General features: G+C 45.5%; 1 protein-coding gene across 1 annotated transcript; it reads right to left on the bottom strand.

The window, feature by feature from the left end:
• Positions 1-266: 266 nt before the first annotated feature.
• Positions 267-3,564, bottom strand: LOC148773086 (testis-specific Y-encoded protein 3-like). The gene is made up of 6 exons (XM_088834501.1): positions 3,037-3,564; positions 2,321-2,398; positions 2,062-2,173; positions 1,817-1,962; positions 1,611-1,697; positions 267-353 (listed from the first exon to the last, which is right to left on the bottom strand). Exons 1-6 carry the CDS (start codon positions 3,562-3,564, stop codon positions 267-269), a joined length of 1,038 nt encoding a protein of 345 aa, XP_088690627.1.
• Between the last annotated feature and the right edge of the window lie 19,176 nt (positions 3,565-22,740).

Here is a 22,740-nt window from a genome sequence, read left to right as displayed (position 1 = left end):
GACACAACACCCACATATGACTTAACCACCTCTACAACTCTCCATGGACTGGTACTTCCTACGCGGTAAACTGAGAATCCTACATGCAGCTGAAGTTTTTGTCCTGAGGCCCTCCCCAAACAATACGCAGACGCATACAGTTGACGCTTTTTATTTGTCCTTCGGCATTATTTCAGGTTTATTTGTGTCTCCCTCTCGATCCGTTTCACCACCAGACCACTCTTCACTACTTTCCCGTCCAAGAGAACTCTGCTGGCCATTGATCTTCACATGAAGCAGCTTCTTAGGTTTTCTATTTTAGGGAAAGGGGGACACTGCCTCATAAACGTCTCAAAGTCGAGCAGGGGCGGTTCCTTTCAAAAAAGACAGAGACACAGATATGAAAACCTACCCTCTCTGAGAACACTAAAGACAACTTTACTCTTTCAAGTCAGTTGCCAGGAGACAGAGTCTGTGAATTTTTACATGTCCTCTAAGCACATACTAAAAGACATGTACCCCAGTCTTCCCCATAGAACTATTACAATACCTAGGACACGGAAGCAACCTATATATCCCATCGGCAGATGAAGGGATAGGGAAGTTGGGGTACCGAAACACAATGGTGTGTGACTCAGCTCTAAAAAGGAATGCATCAAAGTCAGTTCTAGTGAGATGGAATGCACGTGGAGCCTATTACAGGGAGTGAAGTGGGTCAGAAAGAGAAAAACAAACACTGTATGTTAACACAAATATCTGGAGTTGAGCACCATGTAGGTGATACTGAACATGCAACACGCAGGGCAGCAAATAAGACACAGACATATAAAGAACAGACATGGGACTCAGTGGGAGAAGGTGAGGGTGGGTTAATTTGAGAAAACAGCCCTGAGACATGTACATTACCTTCTGAACAACAGATGACCAGTGTGAGTTTGATGCGTGAAGCAAGGCAACTAAAGTCATGTTGTGGGACAACCCAGAAAGACAGGGAGGGGAGGGCGGTGAGTGGTGGGTTCACCATTCGGGGGACACGTGTATACCTCTGGGTAATTCATGTTGGCCAATGTACGGCCAAACCGGTCACCGCATTATAAAGTAATTATGCTCCAGTTAAAATAAATAAAAAACTATTCTCCATAATCCTTCACAGTGGTCAGTTTCTCACAGTGAGGGTGGCAGGTGAAAAAGATGCAACGGAAAAAAAAAAAAAAAGCGTGATGACCAAAATGGAATCAAGTGATGGGTCAGTGGGGGAACAGCCTTGTACAAAGGAGACTCACAGACCTGGTGGAAAGGGGACTTCATGAGGAATAGTAGGTGGACCCCAATTTAAGAGAAGCCTGAGGCTGGACTTGTTGGCCAATGAATGACAGTTCAGAGATGTGTGCAGCTGACTCAGCTATAAATTGGAGTGACTTTGGCCTGACCAGGCCACTTCATCTACCTCAGGCTTCTCTAGTTAGAACCTGTCTTTCACTACAGTTCTCCACACTTGCTGTCTCTTGCTGATTTCCCCGTGCACGGTGTCACGCTGGATTCCACAGAGTCTCACTTTCTCCACAAGTGAAATAAACGACCCAAGTTCCTGGACAACCCTTATGCCAGTGCTCAGCCCCTGGGCGCCTCACCTCTCGTCCTCCTGCTACCTCTCGCGGTGGAGCCTTCCTCCTCACATAGTACTGCAAAGGATTGGGCCACAGATCCTTTATGATGATCTGCCAGGGAAATGAGCAAGGTCGGCACAGGGCTGGCCAGACACTGAGCCTTCCCGTGCACCGCCAAGAACTCCAACATAAATCACCAATTTCGGCCCAGTGGCCACGTGGGACCCCACCTCAGCAATCCGGCCAGATCCTGTGAAGTTGTGGTCAAAGAACCAATTGAAGAAGTTAACGCTGCTGTCGTGGTGCCTGAGGCTGTATGCCTTACGTTCAAACCCCTGGGACCACTGAATCGGAGTGGAATGAGACGCTCGGTATCCTGCAGGAAAAGGAGCATGGGAGAAAGACCTAGCTCACTTTCCCACTCAACCTACACTCTTCTGCCCCCACTCCCCAAATCCAGGGAGCTGCCTCTTACCAGGGACGTTAATGAGATACTCCTTAACAATCACTTCATTCTGGAAATACCTATTCCTCCGAAAGGACAAAGTGATCTTGCAATGATGAGTGGGATGCCTGAATTCCTCCACCTGCCAGGACAAAGTGTTGGGGGTAGGGGGAGTGGGTATGAAACCTCTTTACAGAAGAGCTGTCCTTGCCCGTATTCAGGGATAAACCATGCCCTCTCCCCTCCCCAGTCATCTCCCCTCCACAGTTAGTGGGGTCCCCTGCCTGACCTCCAAGTTGGTCATGAAGTGAAGCATCTCTTCATCCTGGTTGCTCATCATAACTGACATCTGGGGGTGGTTCATAAACTGCTTTAGGTCAAGGAGCCTCTAGATGCTAGAGGTAAATGTGCTGGAAGAACAAAGCTAGCCTAAAGAGTAGAATGGCATTGTCTGACTTCAACGTGCTACTAGTGAACTCGCCACATTTCCGTGGATGCAGACTGTATGAACGCGGAACAAGGCCCAAGGCTGTGCCTATGAGTGCACTACCAGAAGGAGCTTCTGTTCCTAACAGGAAGGCCCTAAGCTCCATCTCAGCCTCCTTCAAGGTAGCTTACTTCTGGAAAACAAGCATTCCTAGCTACAACCAGTATGAGCACCTACATATCCCAAACCCACCCCCAAATTCACTCAACTTTTTGGAGAAGACCTGGATTCCAGACAAGCTTTTTCTCTGAGGAGTCCCTAATGCTAATGACGATTCCGACTGGGACCTCTGCAAGTAAAGCCCAAGTATCAATTTGTGCTAGTCAGGACAGCAAGAACATCACACCTAATATCAGGAACAGATATGCAGGTAACCAATACCCATCATCCAAAAAAAAAACAACTTTCTACCAGAACTGCCAGATCTGTAAAACTGCTCCTGCAATATCCCAGGTTTAAAGAAAACAAAAAAAGAAAAAAGAAAAAAAAAAATTCACAACCACCACACCAAGGGATACAACTTCGACCCAGAAGCCACAGATTCCCTGGATGATGGCGCTTCTGTGTTCTAGATGCAGCTTTCGCCTCCGACAGTTCTTATGTTTCAGGCGAGCGTGCGCCCTTTGCGCTCTCTTATTCACCGGCTCCAGCTCCACCTGCAGGGCCGCCAGCGCCTCCAGTGCAGGCTGGTCGCTCGGGCCTCCAGGCCGTGGATGTTTCTGGCCCTGCTCCTCCGAGGACACCTGCTCCTGCTCCTCGTACGCCATCACCTCCACCTCCTCCATGACGTCTAACACCAGCAGCTGCAACTCCTGCCCGATTCCCGCCAGCTCTCCCTCCTCCAGGACCGCACCTTCCTCCGCTGCCTCCACCCAGAAGAGGGCGGCCTCCTCGCCTGGCGCACCACCTGGGGCCTGCAAGGCCTCTGCCGCCCCCACTGGGCTGACAGGCCCCAGGGCCCCTCCCTCCTGAAGACCCGGACTCACAACCAAGATCCAGGATCCGGGGGTGCTGCCGCCTTCCTCTGGCCCCGTCTCACTCGCCATGGTGTTCTGGCCGGAGCCCGGAGCTGCGAAGAAGGTGGCCACCAGAGCACAGCAGACGCCGGCACAGCGCGCCCACCGGGCAGCCGCACTCAACGCAGTACCACCAACAGGATACTCGTGCGCAGCCAATGAGCAGGGAAAGGGAGACACGCATGCGCAGAACCGTGAGCCACCACGCACGCGTAGTATGGCAGCGGAAAGGGGCTGAACTCTACACCCTGACCTCCAGACCTCACGACAGAACCAATCAAATGGAGTCTAAAGGCGTTGGCTCCTGGGCCACGCCCCTTGGAATTCTGGCCACTCTGGCCCCAGGTGACCCCTGGGCCAAAGTCGGCCCAGCGCTCTGTGCACCGGTCCACGCAAGCCTTTTGCCTGCTCAACAGTGCAGATGTGCCTGACCAGAGACTGGGAGAGCCAGGCCAGTTGGAGGCGAAGGAAGGGACCCTGAACCTGACGCCGCGACCATCCTCAAGCTTGAAATTTCCTCTGGAGCAGCGGGCGACTCCATATGCTCAGAGATCCACAGAGGTGAGACAGGGTTCCTGGTACCTCAGGGACAGAGGTGCTCGCCTCGGATCCATACTGCAAGCCATGGCAGGGCGTGGGGTGGGGGCGAGTTGGGGGGCGGGGATGCGGTGGGCTCACACAGACCTCACCGTGGTGCACCTGCTGCAGAGTCCATCCCTAAACTTGGGTCTTAGGCTTGAGCAGTGTTAGGAATGCAGCCGTCATCTGAGGAAGAAGCAGAGCACTTTCCTCGGCTCGCTGTTTGGGCCCCACAACGCAGCCCCAGGCCAAACCACCGTGGAGCCCCTGGCCTATGGTCTGTCAGCTCTTGCCCTTTCCGCCAGCCCCTGGCTTAGAGCAGGCACCCGTGTGGCTAAGGATGGGCGCCTGCGGATGCACTTCCCAGAGGAACAGAGCTGCTCACGCTCTGTCGCCTAGGATGTCTGCTCTTTCACACTGAGCACCTACCTTAGGACGCACACACACACAATCAGGTGACCCAAGCACACACATGTACACACACATGTGCAATGCACAGGGACACTAATGCAAACAGGTGTTTCAGAGACTGAAGAACCAGTGGTTCGTGTGAAATGCATAGATTTCCTTATTTCTCCCAGGAAAATGTTCATTCTGATCTTCAGATGTGAAATGTAGAGAAGTCCAACTTTCCTGAAACAGAATGAAAGCCTACTTTTTGATACAGGCATTACAGAGAACTCCATACTTCATGGTCGACAGTCATTGTTTTATCTATGAGAAATACAAAGAATTAAGTATTTCACCAAGAAACAGTGGTGCCCAGAATTTCATTCGTGAAATAGGGATAATTCCAATTCCATATTGGCTCCCCAGATCTTAATTACATACTTCATGTCAGTAAAAGTTCCTTGAGATTTTCGTATAGGAAATGTATACAATTTCACAATTCAAGCAGGGAAGTATATGCCCAACTTTTCATATCTGAAATATATAGAATTCCCCACTCATATAGAAAATGTGTGCACAGATATCTATGTGTGAAACAGACAAGGTTCCATGTATGATGAAGAAAACGATACAAGTAGATTTTCAAACATGAAATACAGATTTCCTATTTCACGTGAAACATCTGCACCCATGTTCTCACATGTGAAATAGAGATAAGTACATATTTCATGCAGAAAAATCATCTTTCGTGTTTTCATCTGCATGCAGCAGGGGATGCAAAGCAAGTTATTCTGGAACAACCCAGAAGAATAGCATAGGAGGGCATGTGGGAGCGGCTCCAGGGTGGGTGGGACACCTGTATATTTATGGCTTATTAATGTTGATGCGTGGCAGAAACCATCACAATATTGTACAGTAATTAACCCCCAGTTAACTTAATTAAAAAAATACTACTATGTTTTGAGAAAAGTAAAAGAACAAGGGGATCCGACTCTGCTCTCTGGTGACCTAAATGGGAAGGAAATCCAAAAATGATGGGATGTATGTACACCTAAAATTGATTCACTTTGACATACATATAGCAGAAGCTAGAGCAACACTGTAATGCGACAATAGTCCAAAAATAGTTGCTGGAAATATATTACATGCTGGAACTATAACTCCAGCAGTGAATAAATAAATGGTAGCCCCCTTTGCAATATATGTCTTCGGGGTCATTATGCTAAGTTAATTACTTCAGTTAGAAGAAGACGAAAGCTTTTATATCACATGGCATTGTTAAGTTGAAATCCCTATGTTATAGAAACAGAGTAGAATGTGGTCATCGGGCTAGTGGAAATGGCCCATGATGGTCCAAGTTACCAACTTTTGGTCACAGGTTGAATAAGCTTATCAAGGAAGACACTGTAATAGAGGCAGGATGGAAAACGGAGCTGCAGGCCTCAGCCCAAGACCATTAGTGAAGTTAGAAAACCAAACACCACCAACAGAATGCCTCTCAGCATAATGTAGTGAAAGATACATTACAGCCTTCCCACAGGGCCCTCCAGGCCCTTGGGCTTTGGGCTGGGTAATGAACTGTGGAGCTTGGGGACAGGCTGTGTCTTACAGAGTCCCAGGGCCCTTGCTGGAGCCACTCACTGACCTGGCCCAGGTTTCAAAGCAATGGCCAACGTGTCCCATCCCCACCTCGATGTCCGAATGGTTGTGGCAATCTCCGTGGGTCACAGTCTACAGGACCCTGCTCCCCATTTGGGTAGACTGAGGAGGCTGAGGGCCAGCTGCATGCTGGGTACCTGGCTCACTCATTGAAGGCTGCTGGGCAGGGTATGGGGCCTTGGTAAGAGGAGGGCACAGAGAACTGAGAACTGCCTCTTCCAACTGGGACTGGGCACTGCTGGAAGTGCCAAGACTGGGTGCTAGATGAATGCTCCCAGACAGGATAACTGGCCTACACAGGGACCCGCTCCTTGCAATCAGGACCTTGGAAGGTGAAAGTCAAGCTTGGGACCTTTCCTTTCAGGGACTAGGGAATAGTCTTTCTTTCCCTCGATGATTACAAGAACACAGTTAGCTGACCACCACCTTAGCTCAAAAACACGAGGTCTGACAGCAAGAAGTTTGCAACAGCTAATCACACCCCTCCCTCATGTTTCCTATATGTGGCCTTTGCTGAAAGCTTTGAGGGAGTTTGCGATTTTTTTTTTCCCATCGGCTTAGGCGTTTATTCTTCTTTAATACAAGCATTTAAAATTGTAAGCACTTCTAGACATGCATCTCATGAATTCTGACATGCTGTGTTTTTATTATCACTCAGGTAAAATATTGTCTAATCTTTTAATTTTGTACCTCCTTTTAAAAAATTTTGTTTAAATTGGAGGCTAAATAATTTACAGTATTGTGGTGATTTTTGCCATACATTCACATGAATCAGCCATGGGTGTACATGCGCTCCCCATCCTGACCCTCCCTCCTACCTCCGTCCCCATTCCATCCGACAGGGTCATCCCAGTGCCCCAGCCCTGAGCACCCTGTCTCATGCATGGAATCTGGACTGGCGATCTGTTTCATATATCATAAGATACATGTTTCAATGCTATTCTCTCAAAGTATGGAACCCTTGCCTTCTCCCACAGAGTCCCAAAGTCTGTTCTTTACATCGGTGTCTCTTTTGCTGTCTCGCATACAGGGTCATTGTTACTATCTTTCTAAATTCCATATATATGCGTTAGTTTTTCTCTCTGACTTACTTTGCTCAGTATAATAGCCTCCAGTTTCATCCACCTCATTAGAACTGATACAAATGCATTCTTTTTAATAGCTGAGTAATATTCCATTGTGTATATGTACCACAAATTTCTTCTCCATTCATCTGCCGATGGACATCTAGGTTGCTTCCATGTCCTAGCTATTGTAAACAGTGCTGCGATGAACGTTGGGATACACGTGTCTTTTACTACGGGTTTTCTCGGTGTGTATGCCCAGCAGAGGGATTGCTGGGTCGTATGGCAGTCCTATTTCCAGGTTTGTAAGGAATCTTTATGTTGATCTCCATAGTGGCTGTACTAGTTTGGATTCACACTGACTGTGTGAGAGGGTTCCTTTTTCTCCACACCCTCTCCAGCATTTATTGTTTGTAGACTTTTGGATAGCGGCTGTTCTGACCGGCGAGGTGAGGTGGTACCTCGTTTAGGTTTTGATTTGCATTTCTCTGATAATAAGTGATGTTGAGCATCTTTTCATGTGTCTGTTAGCCATTTGTATGTCTTCTTTGGAGAAATGTCTGTTTAGTTCTTTGGCCCATATTTTGATTGGTTTACTTGTTTTTCTGGAATTGAGCCGCAGGAGTTGCTTATATATTTTGGAGATTAAGTCTTTGTCAGTTGCTTCATTTGCTATTATGCTCTCCCATTCTGAATGCTGTCTTTTCACCTTGCTGATAGTTTCCTTCATTGTGCAAAAGCTTTTAAGTTTAATTAGGTCCCATTGTGTTTTATTTTTGCTTTTATTCCCATTATTTTGGGAGGTGGGCCATAGAAGATCCTGCTGTGATTTACATCAGATGATGTTTTGCCTATGTTTTCCTCTAGAAGTGTTATCGTGTGTGGTCTTACGTTTGGAACTTCAATCCATTTTGAGTATTCTTTTGTGTGTGTATGGTGTTAGAAAGTGTTCTAGTGTCATTCTTTTATGAGTGGCTGACCAGTTTTCCCAGCACCACTTGTTGAAGAGATTGTCTTTTCTCCATTGTACATTCTTGCCTCCTTTGTCAAAGAAAAGTTGTCCAGAGGTTCGTGGATTTATCTCTGGGCTTTCTGTTTTGTTCCACTGATCTATGTTTCTGTCTTTGTGCCAGGACCATACTGTCTTGATGACTGCTGCTTTGTAGTATAGCCTGACGTGAGGCAGGATGATTTCTCCAGTTCCGTGCTTCTTTCTCAAGATTGCTTTGGCTATTCAAGGTTTTTTCTTGTATTTGCATACTAATGGTGAAATCATTTGTTCTAGTTCTCTGAAAAATACCGTTGGTATCTTAATAGGGATTGCATTGACTATAGATTACTTTGGGGAGTACACTCATTTTCACTATATTGATCCTTCCGGTCCATGAACACAGTATATTTCTCCATCTCTTTTTGTCATTCATCGGTGTTTGATAATTTTCTATATGTAGGTCTTTTGTTTCTGTAGGTAGATTGCGATTTTTAAAGGCATAAGCCACCCATCTCCTTGCATGGCTCTGCATTAAGCATATCTCTGCTTTAATCTCCAATGTTTCAGTATTGCTTGGCCTAAGGATGTTGGGTAAATGTCTATTTGGTTACAGTAGCACCTTATCTTGCAAGTCTATGGAGGGTAACAGACTCTGAGAGAATGCCTCATTTCAAAGTCACATACACTCAGAAAAGTATGAACAGTTTTTCTTTCTGTGTAAAGCAAATTAGCAACACTGATAGCTCCCCCAATTACCAGGTGAATTTAGGACAAAGTGCAACAAAGTTTGTCATCAGGTTTTACTTGAGGACTACTTAGTATTTTTATAATTTTGTAATGAACTGATTTGCTGGAATACATATATAGAGTATATCTTTTGTCTTGTCAATCTTTTTTAGTAGTTTGCTTATCATGTGCCGTCACATGGCTTACTACTTACTAAAAATTAGAAATTCTTTCCTTCCCTTATGTCTTTGAGGATAGGATTTCTACATAGGTTATAAATTCTGAATATTGTCTTCATCTCTATTACCCCTGGACAATCCGTTTTTCTTAAACATTTGTTTTCTGTGTCGTGGTGACCTACTTCGGAGGGTGAATTCTGGCAGACAGATACAGCTGGACCAAGTGGAAAGACGAAAATCGATATTATGGAATAAACCGTATTCTCTCAACATGTGGATGTTGACACTCTAACTCTCTGTACTTTATATGTAGTCAAACTGCATAAGTTATAATTTCTTTCTGACCCTTTGTGGAAATTGGGCCTCTATATAGGTGGTACTCTTGCCTAGAAAATCCCATGGTTGGAGGATCCTGGTAGGCTGCATTCCGTGGGGTCGCTAAGGGTCAGACACAACTGAGCGGCGTCACTTTCACTTTTCACTTTCACACATTGGAGAAGGAAATGGCAACCCACGCCAGTGTTCTTACCTGGAGAACCCCAGGGACGGGGGAGCCTGGTAGGCTTACATCTGTGGGGTCACACAGAGTTGGACACGACTGAAGTGACTTAGCAGCAGCAGCAGCAGCATAGGTAGTTGGGTTAATACGACTGGCACTTTACAGGAACAGGAGATCAGTCACAAACAACACAGACATTACTATGTGAAGATAAAGGCAAACAATGGCCAGGCACAATCCAAAAGAGTCATCAGAAGAAGCCAGATCTGCTGACCCTTTGATTATTGACTTGATTCCCAGGAGTTTGAGGAAAAATTTATTGAAGCTACCTGGCATGGGGCACTTTGTAATGGCAACCCTTGCAAACCGGTACACGCCCTTTCTCTTGAAAAGAAGCTGTCAGTTCCAAAAGAGGCGTCCTTTTCTTACATATATTTTCAGGGAATGGAAAATGGCAAAGAGCTGTCTTTCCCATTAACTGATAATCCTCACAGATTGCTAATGCTCCCTAATAGCTTTCACTATCTCTATAGAGATTCAGCTGGGCTAGAACGTAATCCTATTTCACGGGTCAAGTTAACCTCGGAAATATTAGAATGAGCATAATACACAGGAAGTGGTAGAAGAAAAGAAGCACAGGAGGAAGGGAGTCTGACCTCGTGAAAAAGATACAGTCCTCTCCTTTTATCCTTCCCGTACATCGATTTCTAAATACTAGGAGGCAAATGGTAGTGACCAAGGCATTGCTGCCTATCGCTTTAGTGAAATCCCAAAGTTGTGATGTCATAGTCCCCATGCCTCCCTAAACCTCTTCTCACCAAGACGCTAGGCTTCAGTAGCCATGAGGCAGCCTGGAGGATCACAAGGCCTCTCAAACCTTTGGGGCCACCTGGGCCTACCCCCCACACAGTTGGCCAGGTGGGCAAGTTGGTGTCACCTTCTGCATGTCAGAGTTTGTTGTCTGTGACCGCCACTCTTGTCTCCAGTCCTCTGGATTCCTGAGACCCCAAAGAGGCCACCGTTCTAGCTTCCTAACTACATATCTGAAAGAAAAAAGCAAAACAAAACAGGAATACAATACAGTCCAGACTGAAGGGCCCCAACCCATGGAGAGGTACATGGTCCTCAACCCAAGCAAGGGCTGCTATGAGCAGCAAAACCACAGCTCCAGGCAAGCTCATCATTTACACCTTTAGCCATGCCAGGGACACATCCCCAGTATTGATAGGGAGTATAGACTTCAAGTCCTCTACCAGCTCAAGAAACTGTGCTAGCAAGACCTCTCCGCTGTCCATCTTAGCCATGCCTAGAAGACTCTACTGCGGCATGTCAGACCCAAGGCATGCTCAACTGAGAATGTTTGGAGGTAACAGCGCAGGTACAGTAGGCCTTGGAGAAGATGGACACCCAAAGTGAAGCCATATAGAAGCCTTTAGTGCCAGTTTGGGAGAGAAAACACTCATCTCCCAGATGATCAGGTCAATAGGATTCAAATCACTAATAACACTTAGCTTAGCTAAAAGGACGTGCAGGTTCCCTCTATGGAACTTAATACATTTCAGTACAGGCCTGTCTTCAGCCTCTCATTTCCCTTCCTCAAGTGTTTCCAGTTAGTCAGCATGCAGCTCAAAGTATGGACAATGGATGGGCACTCATGGAATTCAGTGAAGACTGCCAGAACAGAGAATCTTTCCGGGGCCAGGGACAGAGAATGCTACAGGTTGGTGATATGATGAAGGGAGTCAGAAAGAAGATGAAGGGGAGGTTTCTGAGCTACGATCTGGCTTTCTGAGGTGGTGGGAGCTGCTTCAGACATGCCTGCGGGCCTTGGGGACATATTTCCAAATATAATAAGGAAACGTGGCCGCTGGCCTCCGAGCTTTTACAGTCCTTATGCCTCAGCATACTAGACTAGACCAAGTGCAGTGTCACCACTTCTAAATTCAGGAGATATTTGGGGGATTGTGTGGAACTTGAGGGAGACTTGCTGTGTCAGACTTGTTCTTCGAATATTTCATAGAGCTGGAGCCAGGACTCAGCTGTAGTGGACTGTTCAGTTCAGTTGAGTCCCTCAGTTGGGTCCGACTCTTTGTGACCCCATGGATTACAGCACACCAAGCTTCCCTAATTGATCACCAACTCCCCCTAGCTTGCTCAGACTTGGGTGCATTGAGTCAATGATGCCATCCAACCATCTCATCCTCTGTCATCCCCTTCTCCTCCTGCTTTCGGTCTTTCCCAGGCTTAGCGTCTTTTCCAGTGAGTCCGTTCTTCGCATAAGGTAGCCACACTGTTGGAGCTTCAACATGAGTCCTTCCAACGAATATTCAGGACTGATTTTCTTTAGGATTGACTGGCTGATCTTCTTTCAGTCCAGGGGACTCTCAAGAGTCTTCTCCAACACCGCAGTTCAAAGGCATCAATTCTTTGGCATTCAGCTTTCTTTGTGGTCCGCTTCTCACATCCATCCATGACTACAGGAAAAGCGATAGCTTTGACTGGACAGACCTTTGTCGGTAGATTAATGTCTCTGATTTTTAATATGCTGTCTAGTTTTGTCATAGCTTTTCTTCCAAGAAGCAAGCGTGTTTGAATTCCATGTCTGCATTCAGCATCTGGAGTGATTTTGGAGTTGAGGAAAATGTTTCCACCATTTGCCTTTCTATTCACCATGAAGTGATGGGACCGGATGTCATGATCTCATTTTTTTGAATGTTGAGTTCTAAGCCAGCTTTTTCACTGTCCACTTTCACTTTCATCAGTACAGACTCTTCAGTTCCGCCTTGCTTTCTGACAAAGGGTGGTGTCATCTGCCTATCTGAGGTTATCTGCTGTATCTGAGGTTGATATTTCTCCCGGCTATCTTGATTCCAGGTTGTGCTTCATCGAATCCAGCCTTTCGTATGATATATTCTGCATATAAGTTAATAAGCCAAGTGGCAATATACAGCCTTGACGTACTCCTTTCCCCCAACTTGGGGCCAGTCTGTTGTTCCACGTCTGATTCTAACTGTTGCTTCTTGACCTCCATACAGGATTCTCAGGCAGTAGGTAAGGTGTTCTGGTGTTGGCATTTCCTTAAGAATTTTCCAGTTTGTTGTGATCCACACAGTCCAAGGCTCTAGCATACTCAGTGAAGGAGAAATGCATGTTTTTCTTGAATCATCTTGGTTTTTTCTGTAATCCAGCAGATGTTGGCAATTTGCTCTTTGGTTCTTCTGCCTTTTCTAAATCCCACTTGGGCATCTAGAAGTTCTAGGTTCACTTACTTTTGAAGTCTTGGAGACTTTGAGCATTCCTTTGCCTAGTGTGTGAGATGAGTGCAATTGTTGGTAGTTTGAACATTCTTTGACATGCTGTTTATTTGGGATAGGAATGAAAACTGACCTTTTCCAGTACTGTGGCCACTGCTGAGTTTTCCAAGTTTGCTGGCATATTTAGTACAGCACTTTCACAGCCTCACCATTTAGGATCTGAAATAGTTTGGCCGGAATTCCATCACCTCCATTAGTTTTGTTCATAGTGGTGGTTCCTCAGGCCCAGTTGACTTCTCACTCCAGGAAGTCTGGCTCTAGGTGAGTGGACACACCATCGTGGTTATCTTGGTCTAATGAACAATAGTTCTTCTGTGTATTCTTACTCCCTCTTCTTAATGTCTTCTGCTTCCATTAGGTCCGTACCGTCTCTGTCCTTTATTGTGACCCTCTTTGCATGAAATGTTCCGTTGGTATGTCTAATTTTCTTGAAGAGATCTCTAGTCTTTCTCAGTCTATTGTTTCCCACTATTTCTTTGCATTGAATGCTTAGGAAGGCTATCATCTCTCTCCTTGCTATGCTTCGAAACTCTGCATTCAGGTGGATATATCTTTCCTTTTCTCCATTGCTTTTCACTTCTCTTCTTTACTCAGCTATTTGAAAGGTCTTCTCAGACAACCATTTGCCTTTATGTAGTTCTTCTTGGGGATGGTTTTCATCATGGCTTCCTGTACCATGTTACGAACCTCTGTCCGTAGTTCCAAGCATATTTGGCACCTACTGACCTGGGGAGTTCATCTTTCAGTGTCCTATCTTTTTGCCTCTTCATACTGTTCAGGGGGTTCTCAAGGCAAGAATACTGAAGTGGTTTGCCATTCCCTTCTCCAGTGGACCACATTTTGTCAGAACTCTCCACGACGACCAGCCCCTCTTGAATGGTTCTACACGGCCTGGCTCATAGTTTCACTGAGTTAGAAGAGGCTATGTTCCAAGTGCTCAGTATGGTTAGTTTTCTGTAACTGTGGCTTCCATTCCATCTGTTTCCCAGTGGGTAAGGATGAGAGGTTTGTGGGAGCGTCCTTACAGTATTTCATTTACGAGATCATATAACCACATATCTGGAATTTCTCTGTCTTTATCTTTGAGTACATCTCTGCGTACACAAAAGAAAGGTAGCACTAACTTGGAAGCCACATTTTTGTCTTAGGACATTTCTCTCACTTCTCCAGTTGTGCCGATTGTGCTGAATGACTTCCTGCCACTAAATATGGCCCATTTTATAGTAACTCCTCATACCATAACAGACGTGCGCAAGTGAATGTAAGGGAGATAAAATGCAGAAGCCCAGACATGCCAAGCTTCTGAGGACTGTTGGAAATAAAGAAAGGCCATGGGAAAGTGGGCTGTGAGTTGGCTGACTGACATAACAGTGTCGGGGAAGCTCTGAGGAGAAATCAGCAACCCTTGTGAGTAGTTCATTTGTCATAGATATCAATAAGTCCCTATTTCTCCCAGGTAGTTCTCATTAAGTCTTTCCCCTCACCACATACACTGCCTGCATATGACGGTCCTGCTTGCTCTTGAAGGTAAACCCCAGATTTCAACCTCTTGCGTAGACTCATGACAGGATCACTTATGACCTTACTGGCCATTCCTTTCTGTTTTAGTGTAACAATCAATCAGTCTAACCCATTGCTTCTGACACCTTCAAATATGTCACTGTGGAGCCCATCCTTTTATCTTCCTAACATCATCTTCCGCTGAGCACCCAGCTACCTCTATCAGTACTTCGTATGTGTTTCTCATGGAGACAGTTGTGACCAACCTCATGACCTCTTATCAATCTTATTACAGTATGAAATAGGCAAATATGTGAAAAGCCTGTGAAAACTTCACTAATACCCGAGAACTTCTTCAGAAAATGGACTTTCAGACCTCTTGATACACTCTTGGACAGGGTCTGTTAGCTTGGAGAATTGAATATGTGGGAGATCACATTCTTGCTATGGAAATAATTGTGGAATACAGTGGAATCGAAAACTTCTTTGACTTGTAACATAAAATTAGGCATGACAGCATGGCAGACACAGGAAGCAGAGTGACCTACACTTGGGAGATGAGTGCTTGTGGCTCTCTAGAGCTTTGAGAAATCTGCTCAAGTTGTAAAGTAGCATGCAGCTCCTAGATAAGGAAGAGATGTATGGGGTTCTCAAGGTTATCATTGCGTCTCAGTCCCAGAGCCTTCCATTGCACGCCCTATTGTTCTAGACAAGGGAAACATTAAATTAGAGGTTATGATTCCCAGATTGGAAAAGAAATATACCAATGGACCAGACCCCCTAAAGCCAAGACAAGATGGAAATCCTTGTTTCAGGTAACAGGAGAGAAATTCCAAAGTACTGATGGAGGAAAGGAAGCAAAACTCTCTCCACATAGGAGGAAGCTGGATTTTTGTTTTTTTTTTGTTTTGTTTTGTTTTTCTTTCTTGTTAAGGAAAAGAAACAGCCAGCAGTTCATAAAAAAGGCAGAGAGATAATTTAGAATGAAGGCTTCATCCTTCAGTGTGAACTGAATGTAACACTATCAAAAAAAGAGGGAGAACAAATTTGTATCTGAATGTAAGTTAGATGTGTATGCGTGTGTGTGCGTGTGTGTGTGTTTGCTCAGTCATGTCTGACTCTGCAGCCCCATGGAATGTAGGCTGGTTGGCTCCTCTGTCCGTGCGATTTTCCAGGCAAGAAAACAGGAGTGGGTTACTGTTTCCTACTCCATTAAGTTAGATACTTAGAGCTGAAGAAAACAATTAACCATGTATTATCCTGCATTTCTTTCAAGACTAAGCAACCTGTACAAGCTCTTTGCTCCAGAGAGTCTTTCTGAAATTCCACACGTACACTTGTGAATGAGACAGGTTTGTGATATTGTGGACTGGGGTGAGTCAAGGCATAGAGGAACAGATTGAAAAAAAAAAAAAAAAGCTTATACTCTGGAAATCTGGCCTAAATCACAATTCATTGAGTCCCATTTATCTAAACCACAGAAATTAAAATAAAATAAAATAAAATAAAAAAAAAAAAAAAACACAAAGATCCATTCTTTACTGCCATTCAATACCTGAAGCAGGAGAAATAGGCAGATAGATGGAGTAGAGTGCAGAGAAGAGGAATGTGAATCTCTGTGTCCAACATAATTCAACTTTTAGGTTTTCCCGTTTCTTTTTTCTAGACCTCGTCTCCCAGAACTTCCTCATAATGGTAATGATGCTTCAGATCTCGTGTTGCCTTGGGGATGGTTGTAATGGGCCCATGAGCGAGTGGCACTGATCTTCCCTTAGGCCTCCAGGAATAAGTCAGTATGTTTAGTGTTTATGTTCTTTGTAAAATATTCTAGAGCCCAGGTATTGGCAAGTCCCAAGTGGACACAGAACCTGTAGGCATGCAGAACCAATTGCAGATTAAGAAGTTCTTACAATTTATCCCTCCTGGAGATGGTCTGCAACAGTCAATAGGTATGAGGCACAGTGGTCGTCTTTGTACCTACAGTTAAAATAAGAAGTACAGCTTGGTGCTGTGTTGAAGAGATGCTGGTGTGTATCTAGAAGCCCCGGTGCCCATGAGGAAGTCTTACTGGGGCTGGTTGATGTCAAATTCCAGTAATGAAGAGCTGAGGAAAATAAACGGGGTTTTAATCATGCTGCTGGAACTATGCGGAATTATGGCTGCTGATGCTGAATTTCAAGGAAGGCTGCAACATGTTCCCTCACTAGGTCCTAACACCTATTCCATCTCGTATCCTATCCCTTCAAGAAATGTTCCGGTAGGAGAAAATACCACTAGTTTGCTGCCCTGAAGCTGGAGCTATGCTTATGTCCTGGAGTCGGGACTAGGCCAAACATCAGTCTCTTCCATTCGTACTGCTAAATTCAGGCAAGTTGAAGGTACAGCATTCTGAGACTAAAGGGCAGAAGGTCCTCAAAAGTCTGTTTATTATTATCGATACAGAAGAGACCTCAGAACCTATCACTCCTCCACATAGGCATATCTGATGAGTTTCACTACCTACATATTATGATGTTTCTTAATCTTTTCTGTCATCTCTGCCCACGGCACATGTCCACACGTAACCTGTCCTTCAGGTGCCCTTATACTCCATTGTTTATTCGTTCCCTATTGTGTGCCACCCGGAGAAGGCAATGGCAAGCCACTCCAGTACTCTTGCCTAGAAAATCCCATGGATAGAGGAGCCTGGTAGGCTGAGTCCATGCGGTCACTCAGTCGGACACGACTGAGAGACCTCACTTTCACTTTTCACTTTCACGCATTGGAGAAGGAAATGGCAACCCACTACAGGGTTCTTGCCTGGAGAATCCCAGGGACGGGGGAAACTGGTGGGCTGCCGTCTATGGGGTCGCACAGAGTCGGACACGACTGAAGCGACTTAGCAGCAGCAGCAGCAGCATTGTGTGCCTCAGTATTGTTCTTCCTTGTGGCTGAATTTCCCTTCCCTTCTTTTCCGGTCTCGGCTACCAAGTCCTGATCATATTTACAGGTCTAAATCACATGTAATTTCATCTTCAGAAGCTTCCAGAAACATCTAGAAGCTTCAACAAAAGTATCAGGACCTGTAGTCTGGCTGGTGTCTGTGCATACATTAATATGTAGTACATATGCCCATTACAATCGGTTTTCACTATCACTTCTATTTAGACTAAGGTGTAAAACAGTGTGAACAGCACTTGAGCACATTTATTCATCAGTTCAGTTCAGTTCAGTCTCTCAGTCATATCCGACTCTTTACAACCCCATGAATCACAACACGCCAGGCCTCCCTGTCCATCACCAACTCCCGGAGTTCACTCAAACTCATGTCCATCGAGTCGGTGATGCCATCCAACCATCTCATTCTCTGTCGTCCCCTTCTCCGCTTGCCCGCAATCCCTGCCAGCATCAGAGTCGTTTCCAGTGTGTCAACCCGCCGCATGAGTTGGCCAAAGTATTGGAGCTTCAGGTTTAGCGTCTGTCTTTCCAATGAACACCCAGGACTGATCTCCTTTCGAATGGACTGTTTGGATCTCCTTGCAGTCCAAGGGACTCTCAAGAATCTTCTCCAACACCACAGTTCAAACGCATGATTCTTCGGTGATCAGCTTTCTTCAGAGTCCAACTCTCACATCCATACATGGCCAAAGGAAAACCCATAGCCTTGACTAGACAGACCTTGGTTGGCAAAGTCATAGCTCTGCTTTTTAATATACTATCAAGGTTGGTCATAACTTTCCTTCCAAGGAGCAAGCGTCTTTTAATTTCATGGCTGCAATCAGCATCTGCAGTGATTTTGGGGCCCCCAAAAATAAAGTCTGACACTGTTTCCACTGTTTTTCCATCTATTTCCCATGAAGTGATGGGACCAGATGCCATGATCTTTGTTTTCTGAATGTTGAGCTTCAAGCCAACCTTTTCACTCTCCTCTTTCACTTTCATCAAGAGGCTTTCGAGTTCCTCTTCACTTTCTGCCGTAAGGGTAGTGTCATCTGCACATCTGAGGTTATTGATATTTCTCCCAGCCATCTTGATTCCAGCTTGTGCTTCTTCCAGCCCAGCGTTCCTCATGATGTACTCTGCATAGAAGTTAAATAAGCAAGGTGACAATATACAACCTTGACGTACACCTTTTCCTATTTGGAACCAGTCTGTTGTTCCATATCCAGTTCTAACTGTTACTTCCTGACATGCATACAGGTTTCTCAAGAGGCAGGTCAGGTGGTCTGGGATTCCCATCTCTTTCAGAATGTTCCACAGTTTATTGTGATCCACACAGTCAAAGGCTTTGGCATAGTCAATGAAGCAGAAATAGATGTTTTTCTGGAACTCTCTTGCTTTCTCCATGATCCAGCGGATGTTGGCAATTTGATCTCTGGTGCCTCTGCCTTTTCTAAAACCTGCTTGAATATCTGGGAGTTCACGGTTTACATACTGCTGAAGCCTGGCTTGGAGAATCTTGAGCATGACTTTACTAGCGTGTGAGATGAGTGGAATTGTGCGGTAGTTTGAGCATTCTTTGGCATTGCCTTTCTTTGGGATTGGAATGAAGACTGACCTCTTCCAGTCCTGTGGCCACTGCTGAGTTTTCCAAATCTGCTGGCATATTGAGTGCAGCACTTTCACAGCATCATCTTTCAAGACTTGAAATAGCTCCACTGGAATTCCATCACCTCCACTAGCTTTGTTAGTAGTGATGCTTTCTAAGGCCCACTTGACTTCACATTCCAAGATGTCTGGCTCGAGGTCAGTGATCACGTTATCGTGACTATCTTGGTCGTGAAGATCTTTTTTGTACAGTTCTTCTGTGTATTCCTGCCACCTCTTCTTAATATCTTCTGCTTCTGTTAGGTCCATACCATTTCTGTCCTTTATCGAGCCCATCTTTGCATGAAATATTCCCTTGGAATCTCTAATTTTCTTGAGGTCTCTTGTTTTTCCTAATCTGTTGTTTTCCTCTATTTCTTTGCATTGATCAGTGAGGAAGTCTTTCTTATCTCTCCTTGCTATTCTTTGGAACTCTGCATTCAGATGCTTATAACTTTCCTTTTCTCCTTTGCTTTTCGCCTCTCTTCTTTTCACAGCTATTTGTAAGGCCTCCTCAGACAGCCATTTCACTCTTTTGCATTTCTTTTCCCTGGGGATGGTCTTGGTCCCTGTCTCCTGTACAATGTCACGAACCTCTGTCCAGAGTTCATCAGGCACTCTATCTATCAGATCTAGTCCCTTAATTTCTCACTTCCACTGTATAATCATAAGGGATTTGATTGAGGTCATATCTGAATGGTCTAGTGGTTTCCCCTACTTTCTTCAATGTAAGTCTGAATTTCGCAATAAGGAGTTCATGATCTGAGCCACAGTCAGCTCCTGGTCTTGTTTTCGCTAACTGTATACAGCTTCTCCATCTTTGGTTGCAAAGAATATAATCAATCTCATTTCGGTGTTGACCATCTGGTGATGTCCATGTGTAGAGTCTTCGCTTGTGTTGTTGGAAGAGGGTGTTTGCTATGACCAGTGCATTCTCTTGACAAAACTCTATTAGCCTTTGCCCTGCTTCATTCCGTGCTCCAAGGCCAAATTTGCCAGTTACTCCAGGTGTTTCTTGACTTCCTACTTTTGCATTCCAGTCCCCTATAATGAAAAGGACATCTTTTTTGGGTGTTAGTTCTAAAAGGTCTTGTAGGTCTTCATAGAACCGTTTAACTTCGGCTTCTTCAGCATTACTGGTTGGGGCATAGGCCTGGATTACTGTAATATTGAATGGTTTGCCTTGGAAACGAACAGAAATCATTCTGTCATTTTTAAGATTACATCCAAGTACTGCATTTCGGACTCTTTTGTTGACCATGATGGCTACTCCATTTCTTCTAAGGGATTCCTGCCCACAGTAGTAGATATAATGGTCCTCCGAGTCAAATTCACCCATTCCAGTCCATTTTAATTCACTGATTCCTAGAATGTCGACGTTCACTCTTGCCATCTCCTGTTTGACCACTTCCAATTTGCCTTGATTCATGGACCTAACATTCCAGGTTCCTATGCAATATTGCTCTTTACAGCACCGGACCTTGCTTCTATCACTGGTCACATCCACAACTGGGTACTGGTCTTGCTTTTGCTCCATCCCTTTATTCCTTCTATAGTTATTTCTCCACTGAGCTCCAGTAGCATACTGGGCACCTACCGACCTGGGGAATTCCTCATTCAGTTTCCTGTCATTTTGCCCTTTGTTACTGTTCATGGGGTTCTCAAGGCAAGTATACTGAAGTGGTTTGCCATTCCCTTCTCCAGTGGACCTCATTCGGCTGTGGTCCATGTGATCAGATCGGCTAGTTTCCTGTGATTATGAATTCAGTGTGTCTGCCCTCTGGTGCCCCCTAGCAATACCTACCATCTTATTTGGGTTCTCTTACCTTGGTCGTGGAAAATCTCTTCACAGCCGCTCCAGCAAAGTGCAGCCGCTGTACCTTACCTTGGACGAGGGGTATCTCCTCAAGGCCGCCCCTCCTGACCTTGAACGCGGAGTAGCTCCTCTCGGCCCTCCTGGCCCGCGCAGCCACCGCCTGTTGGACGTGGGTTAGCTCCTCTCGGCTGCCGGCCCTGGCCCCAGGTGTGGGGTAGCTCCTCACGGCCGCACCTCTTTGCGTGGTTCGTTGCACCGGGGCCGGCGTCTCTCGCATCGCGTCTGCGCCGCCGGGGCTGGCGTCTCTCGCATCGCATCTGCGCCGCCAGGGCCGGCGTCTCTATGCGTTGCTGCTGCTGCTGCTAAGTCACTTCAGTCGTGTCCGACTCTGTGTGACCCCATAGACGGAAGCCCACCAGGCTCCCCTGTCCCTGGGATTCTCCAGGCAAGAACACTGGAGTGGGTTGCCATTTCCTTCTCCAACGTGTGAAAGTGAAAAGTGAGAGTGAAGTCGCTCAGTCGTGTCCGACCCTTAGCGACCCCATGGACTGCAGCCTACCAGGCTCCTCCACCCATGGGATTTTCTAGGCAAGAGAACTGGAGTGGCTTGCCATTGCCTTCTCCGCTCTATGCGTTAGTATACTGTATTGTTGTTTTTCTTTCTGGCTTACTTCACTCTGTATAATAGGCTCCAGTTTCATTAACCTCATTAGAACTGATTCAAATATATTCTTTTTAATGGCTGAATAATACTCCATTGTATATATCTACCTAAGCTTTCTTATCCATTCATCGGCAGATGGACATCTAGGTTGCTTCCATTTCCTTGCTAATCTAAACAGTGCTGCAATGAACATTGGAGTACCTGTGTCTCTTTCAATTCTGGTTTCCCCGGTGTGTATGCCCAGGACGATTGCTGGATCATATTGCAGTACTATCTCCAGTTTTTCAAGGAATCTCCACACTGTTCTCCATAGTGGCTGTACTAGTTTGCATTCCCACCAACAGTGTAAGAGGGTTCCCTTTCCTCCACACCCTCTCCAGCATTTATTGCGTGTAGACTGTTGGATAGCAGCCATTCTGACTGGTGTGAAATGGTATCTCATTGTGGTTTTGATTTGCATTTCTCTGATTATGAGGGATGTTGAGCATTTTTTCATGTGTTTGTTAGCCATCTGTAGGTCTTCTTTGGAGAAATGTCTGTTTATCTTTGGCCCATTTTTTGATTGCGTTGTTTATTTTTGTGGAATTGAGCTGTAGGAGCTGCTTGTATATTTTGGAGTTTCTTTCTTTGTCAGTTTCTTCATTTGCTATTATTTTCTCCCATTCTGCAGACTGTCTTTTCACCTTGCTTATAGTTTCCTTTGCTGTGCAGAAGCTTTTATTTTTAATTACGTCCCATTTTTTTTTTTTTTAAATTTCTGCTTTTATTTCCAGTATAATGCGAGGTGGGTCATGGAGGATTCAGATGTGATTTATGTCAGAGAGTGTTGTGCCTATGTTCTCCTGTAGGAGTTTAATAGTTTCTGGTCTTCTATCGGGGTCCAGCCCCGATATGACCCAGGGTATCCTCGGGATGAACGGCGTCGGCGTCAGAGAGAGAGAGAGAAAGAGAGAGAGAGACAGGGGCTGATGATTCCTTGGTTTACGCTGGAAACCAATAAAACCCCAGCACGGGGCTTGCTCTGTTTACGTAGGCCGCAGGCGCCCTCTCGAATCACTTGAGGCACCCCACCAGGGCACCCCCTCGAGTGGGTCTTAGAAGCCCAGGCAGATAAGTAAACTCAGAGGGCCCAGCGCTCCAAGGATCTCAACCAGGAAAAGGAGAATAGAGAAAAGGATGGAAAAAGAGAAAGAATGACACGGGGAGACCAAGCTTCAGTGAGCAAGGCCCAAAACTTTATTTTCCAGTGCTGCTTTTAT

This window comes from Moschus berezovskii, chromosome Y (genome assembly GCF_049115385.1).
Source record: "Moschus berezovskii isolate FMDL1 chromosome Y, NW_MosBer_1.0, whole genome shotgun sequence".
Classification (NCBI taxonomy): domain Eukaryota; kingdom Metazoa; phylum Chordata; class Mammalia; order Artiodactyla; family Moschidae; genus Moschus; species Moschus berezovskii.
The sequence above is the reverse complement of the archived record's forward strand: the minus strand, read 5'-3'. Positions and strand labels throughout refer to the sequence as shown.

Excerpts from the sequence above, each read along its gene's own strand:
- LOC148773086 (XM_088834501.1), bottom strand. The coding sequence starts at position 3,564 with ATGGCGAGTGAGACGGGGCCAGAGGAAGGCGGCAGCACCCCCGGATCC. Across the intron at positions 2,399-3,036 it reads GTGGCTTCTGGGTCGAAGTT|TTTATGAACCACCCCCAGAT; the intron begins GTATCCCTTGGT and ends GACCTAAAGCAG. Across the intron at positions 2,174-2,320 it reads ACTTCATGACCAACTTGGAG|GTGGAGGAATTCAGGCATCC; the intron begins GTCAGGCAGGGG and ends TTGTCCTGGCAG.